At 38.2% G+C, this 20,284-nt stretch overlaps 1 protein-coding gene across 8 annotated transcripts; it reads left to right on the top strand.

Moving 5' to 3' along the window:
* The first annotated feature begins 1,778 nt into the window (after positions 1–1,778).
* KRCC1 (lysine rich coiled-coil 1) lies at positions 1,779–20,277 on the top strand. Of its 8 annotated transcripts, none has more exons than XM_070573682.1 (5): positions 1,898–2,044; positions 6,999–7,051; positions 15,139–15,244; positions 15,614–15,788; positions 18,872–20,277. In XM_070573682.1, exon 5 carries the CDS (start codon positions 18,894–18,896, stop codon positions 19,662–19,664), a length of 771 nt encoding a protein of 256 aa, XP_070429783.1. In that variant the 5' UTR covers positions 1,898–2,044; positions 6,999–7,051; positions 15,139–15,244; positions 15,614–15,788; positions 18,872–18,893; the 3' UTR covers positions 19,665–20,277. The 8 variants fall into 8 exon arrangements, with proteins under 8 accessions (XP_070429778.1, XP_070429781.1, XP_070429784.1 ...); XM_070573679.1 differs by having other exon boundaries at positions 15,676–15,788; XM_070573681.1 differs by lacking the exon at positions 6,999–7,051 and adding an exon at positions 14,600–14,686.
* Positions 20,278–20,284: the final 7 nt, after the last annotated feature.

The raw sequence follows: 20,284 nt of genomic DNA on the forward strand, positions 1-20,284 counted from the left end.
ATGTGGAGATAAAGAAATAGCATGACATGTGCTGTCATGTGTAATCTGTTGGGTATCGAGGGAGCTACAGGAGCACACATATTTTTCTTCAGCTTACCATTGGGGCACCAGACTCTTGTCTTTTATGTCCTAGTGTTTCGTGTACATTCGAAAGCTACTCTAACAGCAACAATAACTGTTTAAATGCTTGAAATTGTGTTTTACTTACATTACTTCATATGTTTTCACAACACCCTTTGAGGTGGGTATTATGGAGGCCTCCTAGTTAAAAAGCAGCAGCATCTCCTAAGTATAATCCCCAGAGAAACTCTCACATGTATACAGAAGGAGACTGCACAGGAATTTTAAAGTAGCACTGTCTGTAAAAGCAAAAATGGGAAACAAACTCAATACCTATCAATAGGAGAATGGATAGCATATGGTGTATTCACGCAATGGAATGTCATAGAGCTGTGAAAGTGAATGAATTAGAACCTCACATCTCAGCATGCATTTTTATAAAAAAAATAGCAGTGAGTGAAAAAACCAATTTGCAAAGGAATAAATAGTATGTATAACATTCACGTAAAGTTTTAAGCCACACAAAGCAATACTTCATGTTACTTAAGGATACATACATACGTAGCAAAAGTATAAAGAAATGCTGCTTTCAGGATAGTATTTACTTCTGAGGAGGAGTTCATTAGGAATTAGAGGGTGCACATTCCAGGGAGAGGGCCCAGCATATACAATAAGTTGAGTTATGCAATAGCTTGGTATTTACAGCAATCAGTAAATGTTTAACGTTGCTGAATCATAAAGTGACAGCAGAGTGGGGCAGTGAGAGCAATAGGAAGATAACTGGATCAAGGAGGTGCCCAGAAGCTGGGTAGAACTCACGGTTCAATTCTCCAACAGACAGTGGGCAGCCAGTGACAACTTCTAGACAGAACCGTTTGACAGCTCTATAGAGAGCAGATTGGAGTGGTGAAGTCAGAAGAAGAGTTTCTGTTAGGCAGCTATTGCCATGGTTCCAACAAAAGATGTTGGGAACCTGGAATTAGGCAAGGGCAGTGTGACAGGAAAGGAGGGATACTTTTGCACAGTACACCAGGACACACGCCCATCAACAGGAAAATGGGTGGAATATCATACAGCAGTGAAACAAGTAAGTAACATCTATATACAACAGCTTGGATGAACCTCAACAGGTGGAGTGAAACAAGTCCCAGAATACTGCATAGAGAGAGAGATAAACCTTATGAAATTCAGAAACAGTCTAAACTTTTTTTAGCCATACAGGTATGTGGTAAAGATACACATGCAAGGAAATGACTACAAACCAGGGTACTGATTTCCTTGGAAGATGGGGAATGAGATGCTAACATATGTGTGTATATATATGTATATACATGCATATATACATACATTGACAGAGAGAGAGAAAGATCATTTACGGACCAATGATGACAACGTATCATGACCAAGGATCCTGTTTAATCTACACTGTGTATTAAAGGCCCTAGCAAAGCAAAGAATGATAAAGCAGGAGACGATGTATTTTTCAGATACTCTGGAGGCAGAATCCGCAGATTTCTAGACCTTTTTTTCTTAGCTGGTTTTAGAGTCACTCTCCGAAGGCGACTGGCCTCGCGTGCTTTTCCTTCCCTCCCCACGGCAGGGTACCTGAACCGCACAGGACTGAGCCAGGGGAGCGACGCTAGAGCGAAGCCCCGGAAAAGGCGGATGAAGGGGGCGGAGCAAACAGGGAGTCGGGGCTAAAGGGGCTTTCTGGGAGCCCGGCGGCCGCGCACGCGCAGGAGCGCGCCTCTCCGCCATGGCGTCGGCGCCGTCCAGTCAGCCGCCGGTGGTGGCGGCGACTTCCCCCCAGGAAGCGCGGTCTCCGCCTCCTCCCCCCACCCCGCCTGCTCGGCGGCGGAGGCGGCGGTGGAGGCAGCGGTTGTCCCTGCCTCTCCGCCACCTCCCCCTCGGCCTATCCCCCGGCCGGCGGCGTTGGCGGGGAGGGGGACAGTAGTTGTAGACGCCCGCCCCTGCCTCAAAGAAGGTGAGTTCCCGCCCGGCGGCGGGGGCGGCCGGTCCTCAGGCTCTCAGCTCTGCGGCCCAGCCCGCCGGGCGCGCCCCGACTCTGCGAAATGGCCGACCTGGACGGGGCCAGCGTCCCTCCGCTCCACTCGGCGCCCCAGCCGCCGCCCCGGAAAGGGGCGCTGGGCCCGCCGGTGGAGTGTGGAGGGGAAGGGCGCCTCAGCGTGCTGAGGTTCGAGTGGGACAGACAGGCGGCCATTAGAAGGCTGTGGCCCTGGAGTGTCAGGGAAAGGGAAGGGGATCGACGAGGAAACGCCAAGATTGAGGGACAGAGAAAAGGCCCGAGACGTTGACGGGAGTGAACGTGCGCTGGGCGAAACTCACATCCTGGAAACTGACTTCCCGCAGGCTCCTCGGGGAGAGGCGGAGGGAGCGTGGGAAGAGGGGGAGGCTTTCGAGGGATCCCTCTGGGGCGTTTTCCTGCTTTTCGAGGATAACGCCCTGTAAAGCAAGCTTCTGAGATTTACAGGCCTCTCTTCATAGTGGCCTGAGTTTTAATATATCCAGGGTCTACCCGTGTCAAAGATGACAAAGGCGGACACTAGAGCGAGGGAAACATTTTATTCCGTCACTACGGACAGTGGGGAAAGAGCTGAGCTCCGTTCCGATGTGCGCAGTGACTGGGATTTTAAAGGGAAAGTGAGGGAATGAGGGAGAGGTGGGGTTCAAGTCGAGGCAGGGAGGTGAAAAATGACCGAGGGTTGTAACTGCAGTGAGGTCGGCTCTGCCTGATTACCGGCAATCACGGTAGTTAGCAGGACCCTGCCCTTCCTGATGGTTACATTTCGAAGGAATGAGTTTCAGGTCCTCGAGAAGTTGTGGGAGACAGACAGACATCTCAAAAGAACAGAGGAAGGATGCACAATTGTCAGCCCTTTTTAGTTAATGCTCGAAAAAAAAGAGGTCAGGGACCTATCATCAGGTGTTGGCTAGAACAAACAATAAATTTATTTTGACAGCCCTGAGCTTTTCCAAACAGGAGCCCAAAACGGGGCTGGGTCATCCCAGGGATTCAGCCTCAGGCTCCTAGAGGCCAGGTTACAATTTGGTCAAGTCCGTTCCTGTGGGAAGTTTTTACAGTTCTCACCAAGACATTGCCCCTAACACAAAAAAGCTGTTTCTTGATCATCTCAATCTAGGAAATGTTTGAGTTCTTACAAGTGCTATAAACCTGCAAACAGCCTGCTTGCTCCGAACTGTGAGAAAAGGCTTTAAGGCCGTTTGGGGAATGATTTTAGACGGTGGAGTGTGATCCCACTGCAGATCTCAATAAAACATTTAGCCATCTTCAATTTCATAATTAACTTTTAGTATTTGCCGTGTTAGCTTATGTTGTTTTTTGTCTGCAGGGTGAAAGATGGTGGAAATCAGAATATTGTAGAATAATTTACATTCCTTTTTCCTGGAAGGACATCAGTAAATATAATAACCTCATAAAAATAATTTTTTCACCCTCTTCCATGATATATTCTATTTTTGTGTGCTATTCCATAATCTCTTACACCTTTCACTTTGGAGGAATGACAAAGTTCTACAATATTATAAAGTTCTTAAAACATTTTTGTAAGCACTTTATATAAATTTAATTCACTAAAAATGGAAATTAGAAATTCATTGCAACTAAATGACATTCCATTTTGTCTCTTAGTGAAGGCAACCTTTGGAAGACTAGAGTTAGTGTCTTCAATCACGGTTCTGAGATAAAAAAAAATAAAATCTGACTTTTTTTGTCTTCATGCCAAACTTCGTGCCTCTCACCAACAAGTGAGCCTGGGTAGTTTATAGATGTCAAGCCTGCACTTCAGTTTGGCACCCACAGCCAGATTGCAGGAAGATTTGGAAACAGTTTCTCATGGAAAAACAGCATTTCGTCAGGCCTGGCATTTTGTTTATTTTTTGCAAGGACTTTGAATATGTGCAGTTACTAAAGACTTTAAACAATGTCAGTTCACACAATGCTAGCAATAACCTTTCTAGACCACTTCAAGGTGCTATGATGACAATACTGCAATAGGAGTCTTGACTAGTAATAGGTTTTAGTGCTAGTTTCTCCACTAGCTGTATGACCCTGAGTAAGTCCCTAACTTATCCTTCAAATTTTCAAAGTCCCAAATTTTCCTTAGAGTGTTTCATCTGTGGGGAGGGGAAATTGGACCAGCCCAATTGCGTGCTCTCAACCAGAGGTAATTTTGCCCACTCCCCTCCTCCACCCCGCCAATTCCCCATCCCAGAGGACATTTGGCAAGATCTGAAGCATTTTTGGTTTTCACCACTGAGCAAGGAAGAGTGTAGTGAGCACAGGTGCTATTGGCATTCATTTGGTATAGGCCAGAGATGCTACAAACATCCTAAAATGCACAGGGCAGCCCCCAACAACGAAAGATTATCCTACCCAGAATGTCAGTAGTGTTGAGGTTGAGGAACTCTTGCACTAACCAAACTCTGAGGTCCTTGACAGTTTTAAAATTCTGAGCTGATTTTGAAATTTCCTGTTATACTCTCTCCATGGCTAACTGTACTAGAGCAGCAACTCATAAAACATGAAATTTCCACCTATAATGGCCATCGGATGACAGTCAAAGAGTAATGAAATCTCTGTTGAGTTAGGGTTGAGACTATTCACTAGGATTCGGAAAACAAAATAGAATTTTTTTACCTAAAAAATTACCTCGTCGCTTTATTTCAGATAAATATCCTTCATTAACTGTTCAGTTAAATGCTACTTAGCAAATGTAAATATTTGATATACTATTTAAAACACTAGTAGGACTTAATAGATGTTTTTAGTTTAGATATTTATAAAAGCCTTAAATAATTGCCAATTAAGATAGTACATAACAAGTAGAAGGACCTGCAACTAAGATATACAACTATGTACGGGGTGGGGGGGAGGTTTGAGGAGATAAAGCAGAAAAAAAGAAAAGATTGGCAACAGTTGTTAGCTCAGGTGTCAATCTTTAAAAAAAAAAAAGATAGTACATAAACAAGAAGAGAAAAAAAAGTGTTGCTTGGTACTTAGCCAGTGCCTTTTTTTTTTCTTAAAAGACTTTATTAGGAAATTACTCCAAAGGTACCAAAGAATTGTCATGCTTCTGGTTCTTAAAATTCCACTCTCACTTTCATCCTGATAGGACCATTAAATCTAATTTGAAGAGCATCTGCTAATCCATTTTCCCCTGTAACACTTTTATGAGGAGCTCCTCTGTATTGGGCTTGATAATGAACAAAAGTCAGTAAGGATTAAAAATTGGCAAGCAGGAAAGATATAGAAGGTGTAAGATTACAAATAGGAAATTGAGAAATTAAACTCAATCACAAAAAAAATAAATACCATGACCAGACTTATATGAAAAGAAATATACATGGAATTTACGGTCAAGGTGTCATAATATTGTCCAGGACACTCTAATTCATTCAATGAGGTTTCTCAAACACTTTTGACAAATAAATTTGTACCAAGTAATGATATTCCTGACAAATCAGTAAAAACAAAACCACAACAAAAAATTCTTGCTTATCTGCTTTTTAAGAAAGAAAAATTAAATAGACTCAGTTTTAGAATGAAGGACATTTCTGACTTATTGAATCATTAACCCATTTACATAGCAATTACCTAAAAATGTTTTTCTTTGTTTTCATGATATTAAGCAGAGATTCAAGTCAAATGACAGAAAATTTAGCTAATAGCCCTTCTTACATTTATTCAGAAAATATTTATTGAGCTCCTGCTAAAGTACCAGGTACTATGCTCAGTACTAAGGATATACAGATGAATTAAACACAGCCATTTTAAAGAGGTGAGTGGTAATGTTTTTAGGGAAATTAGAAAAAAAAAAAAAGCAAGTGGAGAAAATGCAGTTTTAAATATGGATTAGTCAGACTCCTGAAATATCATGGGTAGTTCATTGTTTTGTATAAATCTGTGCTCTGCCCACAACATATTTGCTATAGGCACGTCAGAGCACATTATGTTGTAAACCTAATATTGGCAACTGGGAAGAATGGTTGGGAGGAGGATGTCTGGAGAGACATTTATGGTTATTTGTTGCAGATCACTGGATTTATTAAGTGTCAGTATGGTAATATTAACTAAGTATGTTAAAATGACTAACTTAAGATTGCCACTACTATATTCAGCACATATATTAGGACATGAGCATTGGGGGTTTTTTCCTCCTTTTACAGATCCATTCACATTTACTAACCCTTTAGAAGGAATGGCATGCATTTGATGGCATTCTGATGTAGAATGTCTGGCTTGGATCCAAATAAAAACTAACTTCACAAGCATGATCCTTGAGCTGGCTAGCCATAGAGTCCTTATAATTATTGATGTTCAAAGACTTAATTTAAATAAAGACACCTTTTATATTAAACGTGTAACTAGACTCCCAGTTATTGTTAATCCCTTTGTATTGGTCATTGGAAATATGCCACAGTAAACTCTTAGTTATTTTGGGGATTGTTTTATTATTGTGAAATAGCTAGAGCTTGGCAAACTCATAGGTCAGATGTTAATCTCATTTCCTGAAAGGCAAAGTTAATAACTAATATAGCTAGGAGTATTCAAGATGCTGACAGGTACATGGCTGCATTTCTAGCACAGTTAAGATCTCTAAAAACTTAAATGGGGTTTGACCTTCAGGGTTAAAAAGGAATGAAACAACATGCTTTGGCAAAGATAACAATCAGTTACGTAGTCTCCTAAAACGTAATGCTGTGCTCTGCTTAGTCTTTCCTAAGATTATAAAGGTATTAAAAGATTGCAAAACTCAAGAGCAGGAACAAGGCAAGGATGTCCATTCTTAGGATTTCCATTCTGTATTATGCTGGAGATCCTAGTCAGTACAATCAAGAAAAGGAAAGAAAAGGTGTACAAATTGGAGAGGAAGAAATAACACTGTCTGTATTTGCAGAGGATATGATCATCTGTAGAAAACCCCAAGGAATCTAAGAAAAGCCTACTAAAGTAAGTGAGTTTACCAAGGGCACAAAATACAAGATCAGTATACAAAATCAATAGTATTTCTAAACGTTAGCAACAAGTAATTAGAAGTTGAGATTTTTTTAAATACTATTTGTTATTGCAACAAAAAACAAAATACTGTTGGATAACTTTAACAAAATACAATGAATGCTACATAACATTGCTGAGAGAAAGAAGATGCAAATAATGGAGATATAAAACCTGTCTTAATACTTCTTAGTGAATTAGATTTAAAAATATAGGACCATGTCATTTATTTGGTGTATTTATTAAACGGGAAGAATTGAGCTACTTACACCTAAAACTAACCAAATTAACATCCTAATTTTGCTCAAAAATGTTTTTATTCGAAAATTAAAGACATTTAATAAACATTTTAAAAAACCTTTATGGGGGGCCAGCCTGGTGGCGCAGCAGTTAAGTTCGCATGTTCCGCTTCAGTGGCCCGAGGTTCCCTGGTTTGGATCCCAGGTGCGGACGTGGCACTGCTTGTCAAGCCATGCTGTGCCAGGCATCCCACATATAAAGTAGAGGAAGATGCGCACAGATGTTAGCTCAGGGCCAGACTTCCTCAGCAAAAAGAGGACGGTTGGTGGCAGATGTTAGCTTAGGGGTAGTCTTCCTCAAAAAGAAAACCTTTATGCTGTATTATGTTTAATGCCATGTCATGACACAGATAATGTGCTGTGGGGCATGAAAATTTTTATTAAATTTTTCAGTCAAATTCAGTTTATTCATCAAACGTGACACATTAAAATGTTTGTGTGTTATTTCATACAATGCAAAAGTTCAGGTTTTGCAATTTCTAAATGAGGGGTTGGAATGGAATAAGTTCTCTCTGATAGGTCTAGAATTAGGAAAAGTACAGTGTTTCTTAGATAAGCTCCTTTTAGACAGTTTTGAATTATGAGTAATTCATACTACTCGTGTGTTTGTTTGCTTTTGGGTTTTTTTGAGGAAGATTAGCCCTGAGCTAACTGCTGCCAATCCTCCTCTTTTTGCCAAGGAACACTGGCCCTGAGCTAGCATCCATGCCTATCTTCCTCAGCTATATACATGGGATGCCTACCACAGCATGGCATGCCAAGTGGTGCCATGTCCGCACCCGGGATCCAAACGGCCAACCCCGGGCCACCGAGAAGTGGAACGTGGGAACTTAACTGCTGTGCCACCGGGCCAGCCCCAATGTGTTTCATATTTAACACACTGGTTGATGTGCAGTGTTTTTATTAGTTTAACTTTCACGACAGCTTCACATACTGTTACATAAAATGAAAAGACCAATCCTTGTACAACTGTTGAGTAATAACCTGCATAGTTTCATTTCTCCAAAATAAAAGATTCCATATTCTTCCTCTTCGCACTATGGTATCTTTCCTGGAAGTAAATGAGCAAGTAAATGGCGCTGTGGGTGCTCATCTATAACTAGGCTTGTGGTGTATGTGCAGTACAAATAGGAAACCAAGTTTTCAGAGTTTTGCTAGGTTTTTTACAAGAGTTGTAGAAGATACATCTAAGAAAAATACTCTAGATGAATTTCAGTTAAGACAAACTATTTCTTGCTTGGGACCTAATACTAGCCTGTAAATAGCTAGTAAAATAGCTAAGATCCCTAGGTGTTTCTGCTTGATAATCTATACTCTTTGGGGTATTAAGTATTTATGGCACACATTAACACAGGACATAAGCTGAAATCTTCAGAGTTGGTTTAGAATCAGAGCAATCAGGAGAGACAATAAGGATCAAGTCCAACTTTCAACTTTCATTTAAAAAAAGTCCCTCTAAAACATGAGTTAGCTTGAAATAGAAAGAATTAAGTACTCCTGTCACGTACTCCAGCCTTGTTTACACATAACCTTTCCTTTATTGCGCTTTCTGTAGTTACTAGAATAACTGGTTGAGAGAACATTTCACTGTCAATTAAATAGACGAAATTCTTAATAACAATAAAAATAGCTCACTCCTACAGTGCTTGCTGTATGCCGTACACTCTTCTAAGCACTTTACATATATTAATCTTAAGGCTCACAGCTGTGAGGTGTATGTTATATCCCTATTTTAGTGATGAGGAACCTGAGGCATAGAGAGGCTGAGAAACTTGACCAAGCTGCCACAGCTGATAAGTGCTAGAACTGACTGCAGAGTCCCTGTGTCCGGCTCCTCTGAGCAATGAGGTAAACAACAATGACAGTCGTTCCACATAGGTGACTTTGCCTTTCTTAGGTAGATGATCTTTCTGTAAACAAAGCCAACATTGAAAAATCCAGTTTAATAAATTAAGGTAGAATTATTTCTTTTTCTGAAACATCCATTATATGTTTTTAAGCTCCTCTAGTACTCTTTGTTGAGATATATTTTACTTACAATAAACTGTACATATTTGAAGTGTACAATTCAATGAGTTTTTGACATGAAACCACCGTCATGAACAAAATGCTAAATGTTTCCATCCACCCCAAAAGTTTTCTCATGCCCCTTTATAATCCTTCCCTCCCTCCACTCCTGTTGCCAGCAACCACTAATCTCTCTCTCACTGTAGATTAGTTTGCATTTCTAGAACGTTTTATAAGTAGAGTCATACAGTATACTCTTTTGTGTCCTTCACTTAGCTTGATGACTTTCAAATTCATCCATGTTGTGTGTATTGCTATTTTGTTCCTTTCTATTTCTGAGTAATTCTATTGTATGGATATGCCACATTTTGTTTATCCAGTCACCTGTTGAGAGACATTAGGGTTGTTTCAGTTTTTGGTTATTACAAATAAAGCTGCTATAAACATTTATGTACAGCTGCTATGTACATGGACATATTATTTCATTATTCTTGGGCAAATACATATGAGTGAATGGCTGGGTCATATGGTGGATGATTAACTTTTAAAGAAATTGTCAAACTGCTTTGTAAAGTACCATTTTAAATTCCAACCAGCGATGTATGGGAGTTCCATTTGTTTGACGTCCTTACCAACACTTGATATTTTCAGCCCTCTTCATTTTAACGATTCTAGTGGTGGTGTAGTGGTATCTCTTTGTGGTTTTAATTCACATTTACTTGCCTGTTTATATATATTCTTTTCTAAAGTATCTGTTCAAATCTTTTGCCCATTTTAAATTGAATTTGTCCTATTGAGTCATAAGAGTTCTTTATGTATTCTAAGTATGTCTTTTGTCTAATATGTGAGATGGGAATATTTTCTCTCATTTTATGGCTTGCTTTTAATTTTTTTTATGGAGAGATGTGTAAAGCCTGGTGATCAGAAAATGTTTCCATTTTTAAAAAGAGGAGGAGTGGATTCTAGAATGTGGACTGAGAAGTTTTACATGAGTTAGAAAGGCAGCTGAGCATAACAGTTAACACAGATTCTGGAGCCAGACTGCTTCTGTCATTTACTAACTGCAGTCATGGACATGTTTCTTAACTTTTCTGTGCCTCAGTTTCCTCTTTTATAAAATACAGATGATAACAGGCCAGCCCAGTGGCATAGTGGTTAAGTTCCCGTGCTCGGCTTTGGCAGCCCAGGGTTCGCAGGTTTGGATCCAGGGCACAGACCTAAACACCACTAGTCAAGCCATGCTGTGGCAGCATGCCACGTGCAAAATAGAGGAAGATTGCCACAGATGTTAGCTCAGCAACAATCTTCCTCAGGCAAAAAAAGGGAACTTGGCAACAGATGTTAGCTCAGGGACAGTCTTCCTCAAGAAAAAAAAATATATATGTGGATAATATAGTACTTAGCCCATAGGGGTCTTAAGATGATAAAATTAGTTCTTTTTTTAGCGTTTTTTTTTTTTTTTTTTTGAGGAAGATTAGCCCTGAGCTAACATCTGCAGCCAATCCTCCTCTTTTTGCTGAGGAAGAGTAGTCCCTGAGCTAACATCCATGCCCATCTTCCTCCACTATATATGTGGGACACCTGCCACAGTATGACGTACCAAGCGGTGCCATGTCCACACCCAGGATCCGAACCAGTGAAGCCCGGGCCACCGAAGCGGAACATGCAAACTTAACTGCTGTGCCACCAGGCCGGCCCCTAAAATTAATTACTATTTATGAGTGCCTAGACAGTACCTGATACGTAGTAAGGGCGATGCTGGATAAGTGTTACAGAACAGATCACTTGTGAATGTAATACTTTGAAAGGAACCTAAAAAAAAAGGAACCTTAAAAGGTAACACGGGTTTACTAAAACCACAAGTGATGTCATGTCTCATTTTCTTTTGTGAAAGATCTACTGGTAGGTCAGAGGAATGTTGTGGGACCGTATTTCTTCAATGAGGATACTCAGATTCCCTGAGGTTTTTGAGGTAATCAGCAGTGTGCTAGGAGTACTTGAAGTTTAAATGGCACATTTTATTTAAAGATTAACTAAAGATTTTTTATGTAAAGTAGATGTTTTAAGACTAGAGTGAACTTCTTGAACTCTAGTCTTAAAACATCCATGTTATATAAAAGAAGTTTTTATGTGAGTTTTTATAAGTAAACCATGAAACTTGAAATGCATTGTTTTGTGATTGGTCTCTTTAGGCTATATACCCTCTAGAGCTCCTGGCAATAAAAGTTCACCTGCCTGCCTGTGGAATGCTTTCGTCAAATAATTGAGATTAGAACCATTGCTGTAGAAAGAATGGTTACAATTTGGGAGGGCATGTCATAATATCTTTCAAATAGCAACAAAATGGAAAAATAAGACCTCTATTTAGCACAAATAGATTTGAATAATCAGACCCATAAGAAGGGAGGGTAGTGGGGAGTGGAGTGGAGAAGCATTGAGTGTTCAAAACGATGCCAAATTTAATTTTGGAATAAACTCAGATTCTATCAAATCCTGAATATCTTTCTGATTAGAACCATAGATTGCTAGTGAACAATGGATCAATCTTAGATGCAAAAAGAGGTTGGATTCTTTGAAGCATGTCATAGGTATTATCCTGCTCTTCTCCTTCTTAAAGTTTTTACCAGTGACGTGGGTGAAGACGTAGACTGAATGCATATAAAAACTATGGGAACCGTAGCAAATGTCAAGATTTAAACATCTTCATAGATAGGAATGGTGGCCTAAGCCCATAACAAGATGAAGTATAAAGTCTTGCATTTAGAAAAAGAAATCGGTTATGTTATGTACCAGATGGGAGAAGATAGCCAATATAGGAGGAGAGATGCTACCTCTAGGATTTTAGCAATTACAAAGGTCAGTGGAAATCTGTAATATGACACCTGCTAAAAAAAAAAAAAAAAAGGCTAAGCTAAATAAAATGGTAAGAACGGAAATAGTGGCCAGGTCAGAGGAAGTGATAATTTTACTGTACTTCATAATAATCAAAGTCTATGTTCTTCAAACTGCAGAATGCTACAAGCTTTGTAGTGAGTAAATAGTATTCACTATGCAGATGGAAGAAAGGTTAGCGTCAAAATTTTCTGAGGGAAGAGTTCTACAACACCTAGAATTTACTATCTTGCCTTCTTTTCTCTAATGGTTCCTGTTGCACACCATGTTCATAGAAATTTGGTACATATACAATTAGTTCAAGTGCCCAACTATGTTAATTTGTAATCTTAATTTGTAAGGAACTTCAAGGGACATGGAACATTTGCAAGTTTTTTAAACCCAGTTTCACATGGAGGAATTAAACACACAGAGGAATGGAATAGAGGAAAGGAAAGGACAGATGTGAAAGTTGTTAGGAATTTGATAGAATCTGAATTTATTCCAAAATCAAATTCACCATCTTTTTGAACACTATGCTTCTCTACTCCACTCCCTACTTCCCTCCTCCTGGGAAATAGTAGCAGCAGCAATAACAGTAATAGTAACTCTTCTCTTTCTCTTTGTTATCCTCTCTGACAAAGGTAACTTTTACCCAGGATGAAAGCCTTAGAGTTGTCTGTGCTTCTCCTCTCTTCTACCTGCTCTCTCCCCAGTTAGCACAAATTCCTCTGATTCCACCTGTACGATGTGTCTTAAATTCTTTTCCCTTCCCACTACCACTCTTCTGGTTCAGCCCAATAATCTCTTGCATGCAACACCCTCCTAACCAATATCCCCATTTTGAGTCTCTTCCCCTGTTGACTGCAGAATGAAACCCAAATGCTCTAATAAGGCCTATTATGATCTGGCCCCATTCCACCTTTACAGCGCTGTCCTTGGCTACATTGATGCATACCTTGTTTTATCTAAAGCAGATATGCCTTTTCTAATGTCCTTCCCTCTTCCAGAATACCCTTTCTTCACATTTTTTCCTCTAAATTTTACCCATCTCCTAAGGATCAATCCAAATCCATTCTCCATAAAACCTTCCCCAAACCCCTCAGCAGGAAGACATTGTACCTTCCTGTGTCTTAGGCACTTAACACATTTTTGTCCTGCATTATAGTTCTTTGCCTATCATTTTTACAAAATTGTAAATTCCTTGATATTAGGAATTGTCTTGTTCACTTATTTATAATTCCCAATGTATAGAACAGCTGTGTAAAAATAAGTTTAAGATCAGGCTCTATCAGTTAACACATGCAGCAAGTTATTTTAATTTCTTTGAATCCTGATATATTAATCTTCAAAATGTGGCAAATTCTACTTACCTTACAGAGGTAAAAGACTGAAAGAAAAATCTATTATCTTGTTTGGCATGTAGTAGTCAATAAATATTCATCTCTTTTTTTCCTATCCTGCTCCCACAGTACCCACCACAGTACCCTGAAGACAAAACTCGATTAATAGTGATAGAGTTTAATGAAGCCCAAAGGCATGGAAAACTTGAACTAACTAGTGTTATGGGACTTGAAAAATGATGGGATAGCTTTGAAAAAACATTATAAAGCTAGAATTGACATGAGTCAGGACTTGATCGGGAGAAAAATAGCTGAGATTTTGAGTTTGGGAATTTGATACTATTTAATAGAGATAAAGAAAAATAAAGTAAGAGCTTGATGGGTGAAGGAGTTAAAGGTGACTCCAAGTTTCTTAGCTCAGTGTCAGCTTAAAACATTGGCTTTTAGAAATGGGAAATCTGGTATTAAGGGTTGAACCAGGAGGGAAATCATTGTTCTGTTTTAGGATATCTTGAGCTTCTAAATGACCAGTCTTCAGTAAATTTTCCATCTCTACTAAGTTTTGCTTGTCACCAAAAGACAATATTTACCTATTCTTATTAAAAAGTTTTAATAGAAAAATCATGTCACATCATCGTGGTCAGGTTGTGATTATTAATTCCAAATCAAGGGAGGTTCTGAAGGCCTTTTTAGTTAACTTTTTACCTTGCTGACTTTAGAGTCAAATGTAATGAAATTATACCCTTTACAACTCAAAAATAATTTAGAGAGATACTATATATATTAGAGAAATATTTTAAAATATTCAAGTCCTTTCTAAAATGTTTCTGATTTACAACTCTTGAATACATAGTATTTTTAAGCAAACCTTTTTAATCATAACACTGGTACTGAAAATTAAGCTTAAGTTGAAGATATCCTGTAGAACCTTTAAATTAAATTTTTATGGAGTTTTTAATTATGAAGTAATATATGTTTCATAGCTTTCAGTGGCTTGTCTGAGCCTTGGTTACTGAGCCTTGCTCGTGGTCGTGTTTGTACCAACTATGGGGGATGCTTGCCTACCACAGGTAAAAATGGTTTGTGGTTCCTGCATGTGATTCTCAGATGACATTAGTGGTATTGCTAGAATCAGTGGCTATCTTAAAGTAGACTGCATTTCTTGAAATTCTCTACTATAAAACACAAAATGCCAAGGCTGGATTTCTTAACCCAGCCTTTTAATACTTGTACCCTAGATCATTTCCATAAAGTCCAGACTCCTACTGGTACCCCAGTAACTTCTCCTTCATAATGGCATTTTCTGGACTAAATAAAAACATATTAAATATTAGAGGCTTACTAAATGTTTTCATACTAAAATTTCATTCTAATGAGCAAAAAGCTAGTACTAAAGTGTTGCAAGCACTTAGGAAATTAAGATTTCAGATGGTATGTAAAATGATATCTAGTTGAAGATTGAAAATATACCTTAAATGTTTAACGTGATCTTCTATCTTATCTCCCTTTATTGTGTTCATAGACACCACATTGAATGAACAAAGATTGAACTTTTTACGGATACCTTTTGTGAAAGATGTATGTGGAGTATGATATAGTTTGAATCACAAAGGATCTCACATTATGAGGTAGGTTGAAAATAAAAGGCTTATAAGTCATAGGATTATTTCTACTGAAACTGATACTTTGATTTGAAAGCAAGTGAAACTGTATTCTTAAGCTCTTAATTCACACTAAATATATTCAAAATCATGAATGCTACCTTCAAATTTAAAGTTGTAAATTTGAGATCACTTTGTTCTAAAATAAACAAAATATTTATTTTTCCAGGGTCAAATACATGCTCAAAAAGTTAGCTTTACTTCAGATTTACAGGAAGCAAATGATAAGAAATTAAGATGGATTTTGTAAATTTTCAGATGATTGATCTGTGTTGATGATGTAATTCTAAACTTTGAATTATTTAATCTTTATAACAAGATTGTGCTTGGTTTCAGGTGACTGGGAGTGGAGTATTGGACAAAAACAGATTTTGTAATCTCTGCATCATGTTTTTTAGCTCCCCGGTTATTGCACATTCTCGTTATTTGGGGAAAGTTCACGCTAGAAAACTGAAGCAATTAATGGGTGAATATGATAAGATTTCTCCACCAAGTTCTCAGCGTGATAAGGGTAAGGTTCCATTCATCTCTTTATTGATGTCTGCATCATCTGTGTTCTTTTGGGACTGGCCTCTTTCATCACTTAGCATGTCTTCAAGTTTCATCCACATTGTACTATGTATCAGTACTTAATTCCTTATTATTGCTGAATAATAGTCCATTGTGTGAATATACCACATTTGATTTATCCATTCATCAGCTGATGGACATTAAGTTGTTTCTACTTTTTAGCTTTTCTAAGTAATGCTGCTGTGAACATTCATGTACAAGTTTTTTTGTGGTCATAGGTTTTCGGTTCTCTTGGGTATATACCTAGAAGTGAAACTGCTGGGTCATAGAGTAACTCTATGTTTAACATTTTGAGGAACTGCCCAACTGTTTTCCAAAGTAGCTGCACCATTTTACATTCCCACCAGCAATGAATGAAGTTTCCAATTTTTCTACCTCTTTGCTAATAGTTAATATCATCTGTCTTTTTTATTATAGCCATCCCAGTGGCTATGATATATTTTAATTCTAAAATCTTTTTATTATCAAAATTTTTCAAACATAAGAGAAGAGAAAATAGTATAATGAACCCTCATGTACCCATCATCCAGTTTCAGCAATTATCAACATCTTTATAATCCTTTAGTGACTTTTTATTGAAAGTATACAATTTGATAGGTCTTGATAGATGTATATACCCATAAAATGGTCACCATAATCAAGATATAGTAAATATATCCATACCCCAAAAATGCCCTTTATATTACTCCCTTCCACCTCATCCTGCTTTGTCCCCAAGCAACCACTGTTACTATAGATAAGTTTGCATTTTCTAGAGCATTATGTAAATAGAATCATGTATTATGTTCTCTTTTGTCAGGCTTCTTTCACTCAGCATAATTATTTTGAGATTCATGCATGTTGTTGAGTGTATCACTAGTTCATTTCTTTTTATCACTGATAGTATTCCGTTGTGTGGATATACCACTACAGTCGTGCGCTGCATAATGACATTTCTGTCAACGACAGACCCCATATACAACAGTGGTCCCATAAGATTAGTACCATACAGCCTATGTGTGTAGTAGACTGTACCATCTAGGTTTGTGTAAGTACTCTGTGACATTCACACAACAACGAAATAACCTCATGACTCATTTCTCAGAACGTGTCCCTGTCGTTAAGTGATGCATGACTTATTCATCCATTCACCTGTTGTTTAACATTTGGATTTTTTCGTTTGAGGGGCTATTACAAATAAAACTGCTATGAACATTCATGTATACGTCTTTGCATGGACATAATATTTCCTTTTCTTTGGGTAAATATCTAGGAATGGAATAACTTGATCATATGGTAGGTCTATGTTTAACTTCCTCAGAAACCGCCAAACTGTTTTCCAAGTGGTTGTAAACATCCCCACCAGTAATGTATGAGAATTCCAGTTGTTCCTCATCCTTACCAACACTGGTGTTGTCATTCTTTTAATTTCACTCATTCTATTGAATGCTTGGTGGTATCTCATTGTGATTTTTTTTTTTTTTGAGGAAGATTAGCTCTGAGCTAACTACTGCCAATACTCCTCTTTTTGCTGAGGAAGACTGGCCCTAAGCTAACATCCATGCCCATCTTCCTCTACTTTATACGTGGGATGCCTACCACAGCATGACTTTTGTCAAGCAGTGCCATGTCCGCACCCGGGATCCAAACCGGCGAACCCCGGGCCACCGAGAAGTGGAACATGAGCACTTAACTGCTGCACCACTGGGCAGCCCCTCATTGTGATTTTAATTGGCATTGACATGATGACTAATGATATCTTTTTATGTGTTTATTGACCATTTGTATATATTTTCTGAAGTGTCTATTTAAATGTTTTGCCCATGTTTAATCATATATTTGTTACATTATTTTATTCTACTCAGAATTTATATACTATTTAAGTTAAATAGGAGGTAAATTTTCTGACTCACCAAATTAGGCTTCATTTAGACTTTATTTTTAATCTCAAATTTCAAGAAAAGATAGCTGATGATTGGTGACTTTAGAGTGTTATGTCAGGCTTATTTGTTTCTGTTAAAGGGAAGAAATGTTCAGTTCTATGTGGGTTATGCTACCTCCTAATTTTTGAAGGTAAAATATATCACCAAAAGTGTCTAGGGCATTATCATCTCATAGTAAGTACATTTTCTGCTATACTTATACTAATGCAAGAGATGAGGTGGGGGAAAGAAAGAGACTCGGGAATAGTGCTGGCCCCCCAAAAAGGCATCAAACAAGCAAACAAAAACTAGTATATCTAGTTTAAATTTCTTCTGAAACTTTTCTCTACATGAATCCTACCCCTCTCAGCTTTCACCTCCATTTTCTCTCTTAACCCTCCCACCAGAACTTTAATAGAGAGAGAACAAACCAGAAGGCATTCCAGAATGCTTTTTTCACCAATCAGAAGCAGCGGAATGAAATCCAAGCCCTGTACAGAAGATACGGAACTCTGTTCCCCCACCTTCCCTTGTGCCCTATACCTAAGAGTAGTTTTATCTCGTAGCTGAATTTCTAATTTCCAGCATTCCCAAACCATTTTGTAAACATCCTTTTATTACTAAGTCTTATAGTATTGTAGTCAGGTAAGTATGTATGTTTATTTTATATTGTTTGAGTAAACTGAAGATTTTAAAGGTCAAATTACTTCTCTGTGGTTCTATTACTTCTCTTAGAAATCAGTATACAAGAAACTGATTAATCAGAACTTTAGAAAATATCTGAACATTTAGATCAGGCCATCATCCACCACAGATGTGTACCACACATCCGTACATGCCTTACATTTTTAGCCCTAACAGAATCCAAATGTCAGCTCCTTTCTTCCCTCTTCATTCCACTTCTGAGAAGGATAAAGTTACTTGTGAGTGGCCTGGGAGATGTTTGACTATCTTCCTGCTCTTTTTTGGCATATAGTGTCTTGATATTTAACGTTTATGCTGAATTAGGTTTTAATTTGTTTGGGCTTCTTTGATTTCTTTTTCAAAGCTCTCTTCAAGAGCAAAGGAAATATTCAGAATAAAATAGTCTAGTAAGAAGAGTTTTCTCCCATCTTCTCTACAGAGACTCCCTTGTTGTCAACCTAATGAAGCATTCAAAGAAGACATATGACTCTTTTCAAGATGAACTTGAAGATTATATCAGAGTGCAGAAAGCCAGAGGCTTAGAGCCAAAGACTTGTTTCAGAAAGATGAGAGAGGACTATTTGGAAACCCGTGGGTACAAAGAAGAGGTTGATTCCAGACCCAGGTATAGAATGTTTGATCAAAGACTCCCGTCTGAAACTGTCCAGACCTACCCAAGATCGTGCACTATCTCACAAACAGTGGAAAACCAGTTACCTCAGTGGCTACCAGCTCCTGACAACAGGTTGAGACTAGACTCCCTGAGCTACTGTCAATTCACCAGGGACTGTTTCTCAGAAAAACCAGTACCCTTGAACCTTAGTCAGCAAGAGTATAATTATAGCTCATACAGTGTAGACTCTGGTTACAAACACCTCTGCTCAGAAAACAGTACCAGTGCCCATCAAGCCAGTCATAAACAGACACATCAGAAGAGGAAAAGGCACCCCGGGGAAGGCAGAGAAAAACCAAAGGAGGAGCGGCCCAAGCATAAGAGGAAAAAACCTTGTGAGGAAATAGATTTAGACACACACAAGAGCATCCAAAGAAACGAAAGAGAGGGGGAAACAGTCAGGGTCAGTACAGAAAAGCCTAAGAATCGAAAGGAGAAAAAAAGCCGAGATGTAGCCTCTAAGAAAGAGGAACGTAAGCATAGAAAAGAGAAAAAGGAACAAGGCAAAGAAAGAACAGAGGAGGAGATGCTTTGGGACCAGTCTATCCTTGGATTTTGAAGCTCTTGAGTTGGTTCTCCCGAGGTTAAATTGAAAAAATAGTTGAGGACCTTGGTGTTATAATGTTCATGTTCTTATCACTTTTTGCATGTGAACAGATACTTTAACTTCTAACAAAGGCCAATGAACAGAAAGTATTTAGTGTGCTTACTCTCCAACGTGGAAATTACTTTTCCTTATTTTCTAAAAGCGTCATTACATTTTTCTTATATATAATATAATTTCTCTTAATGGGAGTAGCACTGCTTTTATTCATCAAATTGCTATGATAGTGGAGGTATTTTTTTTCTCAGGAGGTCATTTATTTTAAATTGGAGGATTAAGAGGCTTTGCAGAGTCTATTTCTTGATTGGATTTGTTTTAGTTTTGGGTGGGGTATTTTCATATTCATTAGTTTTTCTCTATGAAGCAATTTAGATTGATTTTTTTTCCTTTGTTAAATCTAACTTGCAGTGTGTTTTCTAGATTGGAAAGTGGAAAATGAAATACATTATATAATAATAATGATTAATAATAATAAAGGTTACATATAGTTTTAAAGCTTCAAAGAGTCTTTATACAAAATCAGCTTATATTCTGGAAATGTTTATAATAAATTGTTCTAATTTCTGCATTTTGTT

This window comes from Equus przewalskii, chromosome 14 (genome assembly GCF_037783145.1).
Source record: "Equus przewalskii isolate Varuska chromosome 14, EquPr2, whole genome shotgun sequence".
In the NCBI taxonomy this organism is placed as follows: Eukaryota; Metazoa; Chordata; class Mammalia; order Perissodactyla; family Equidae; genus Equus; species Equus przewalskii.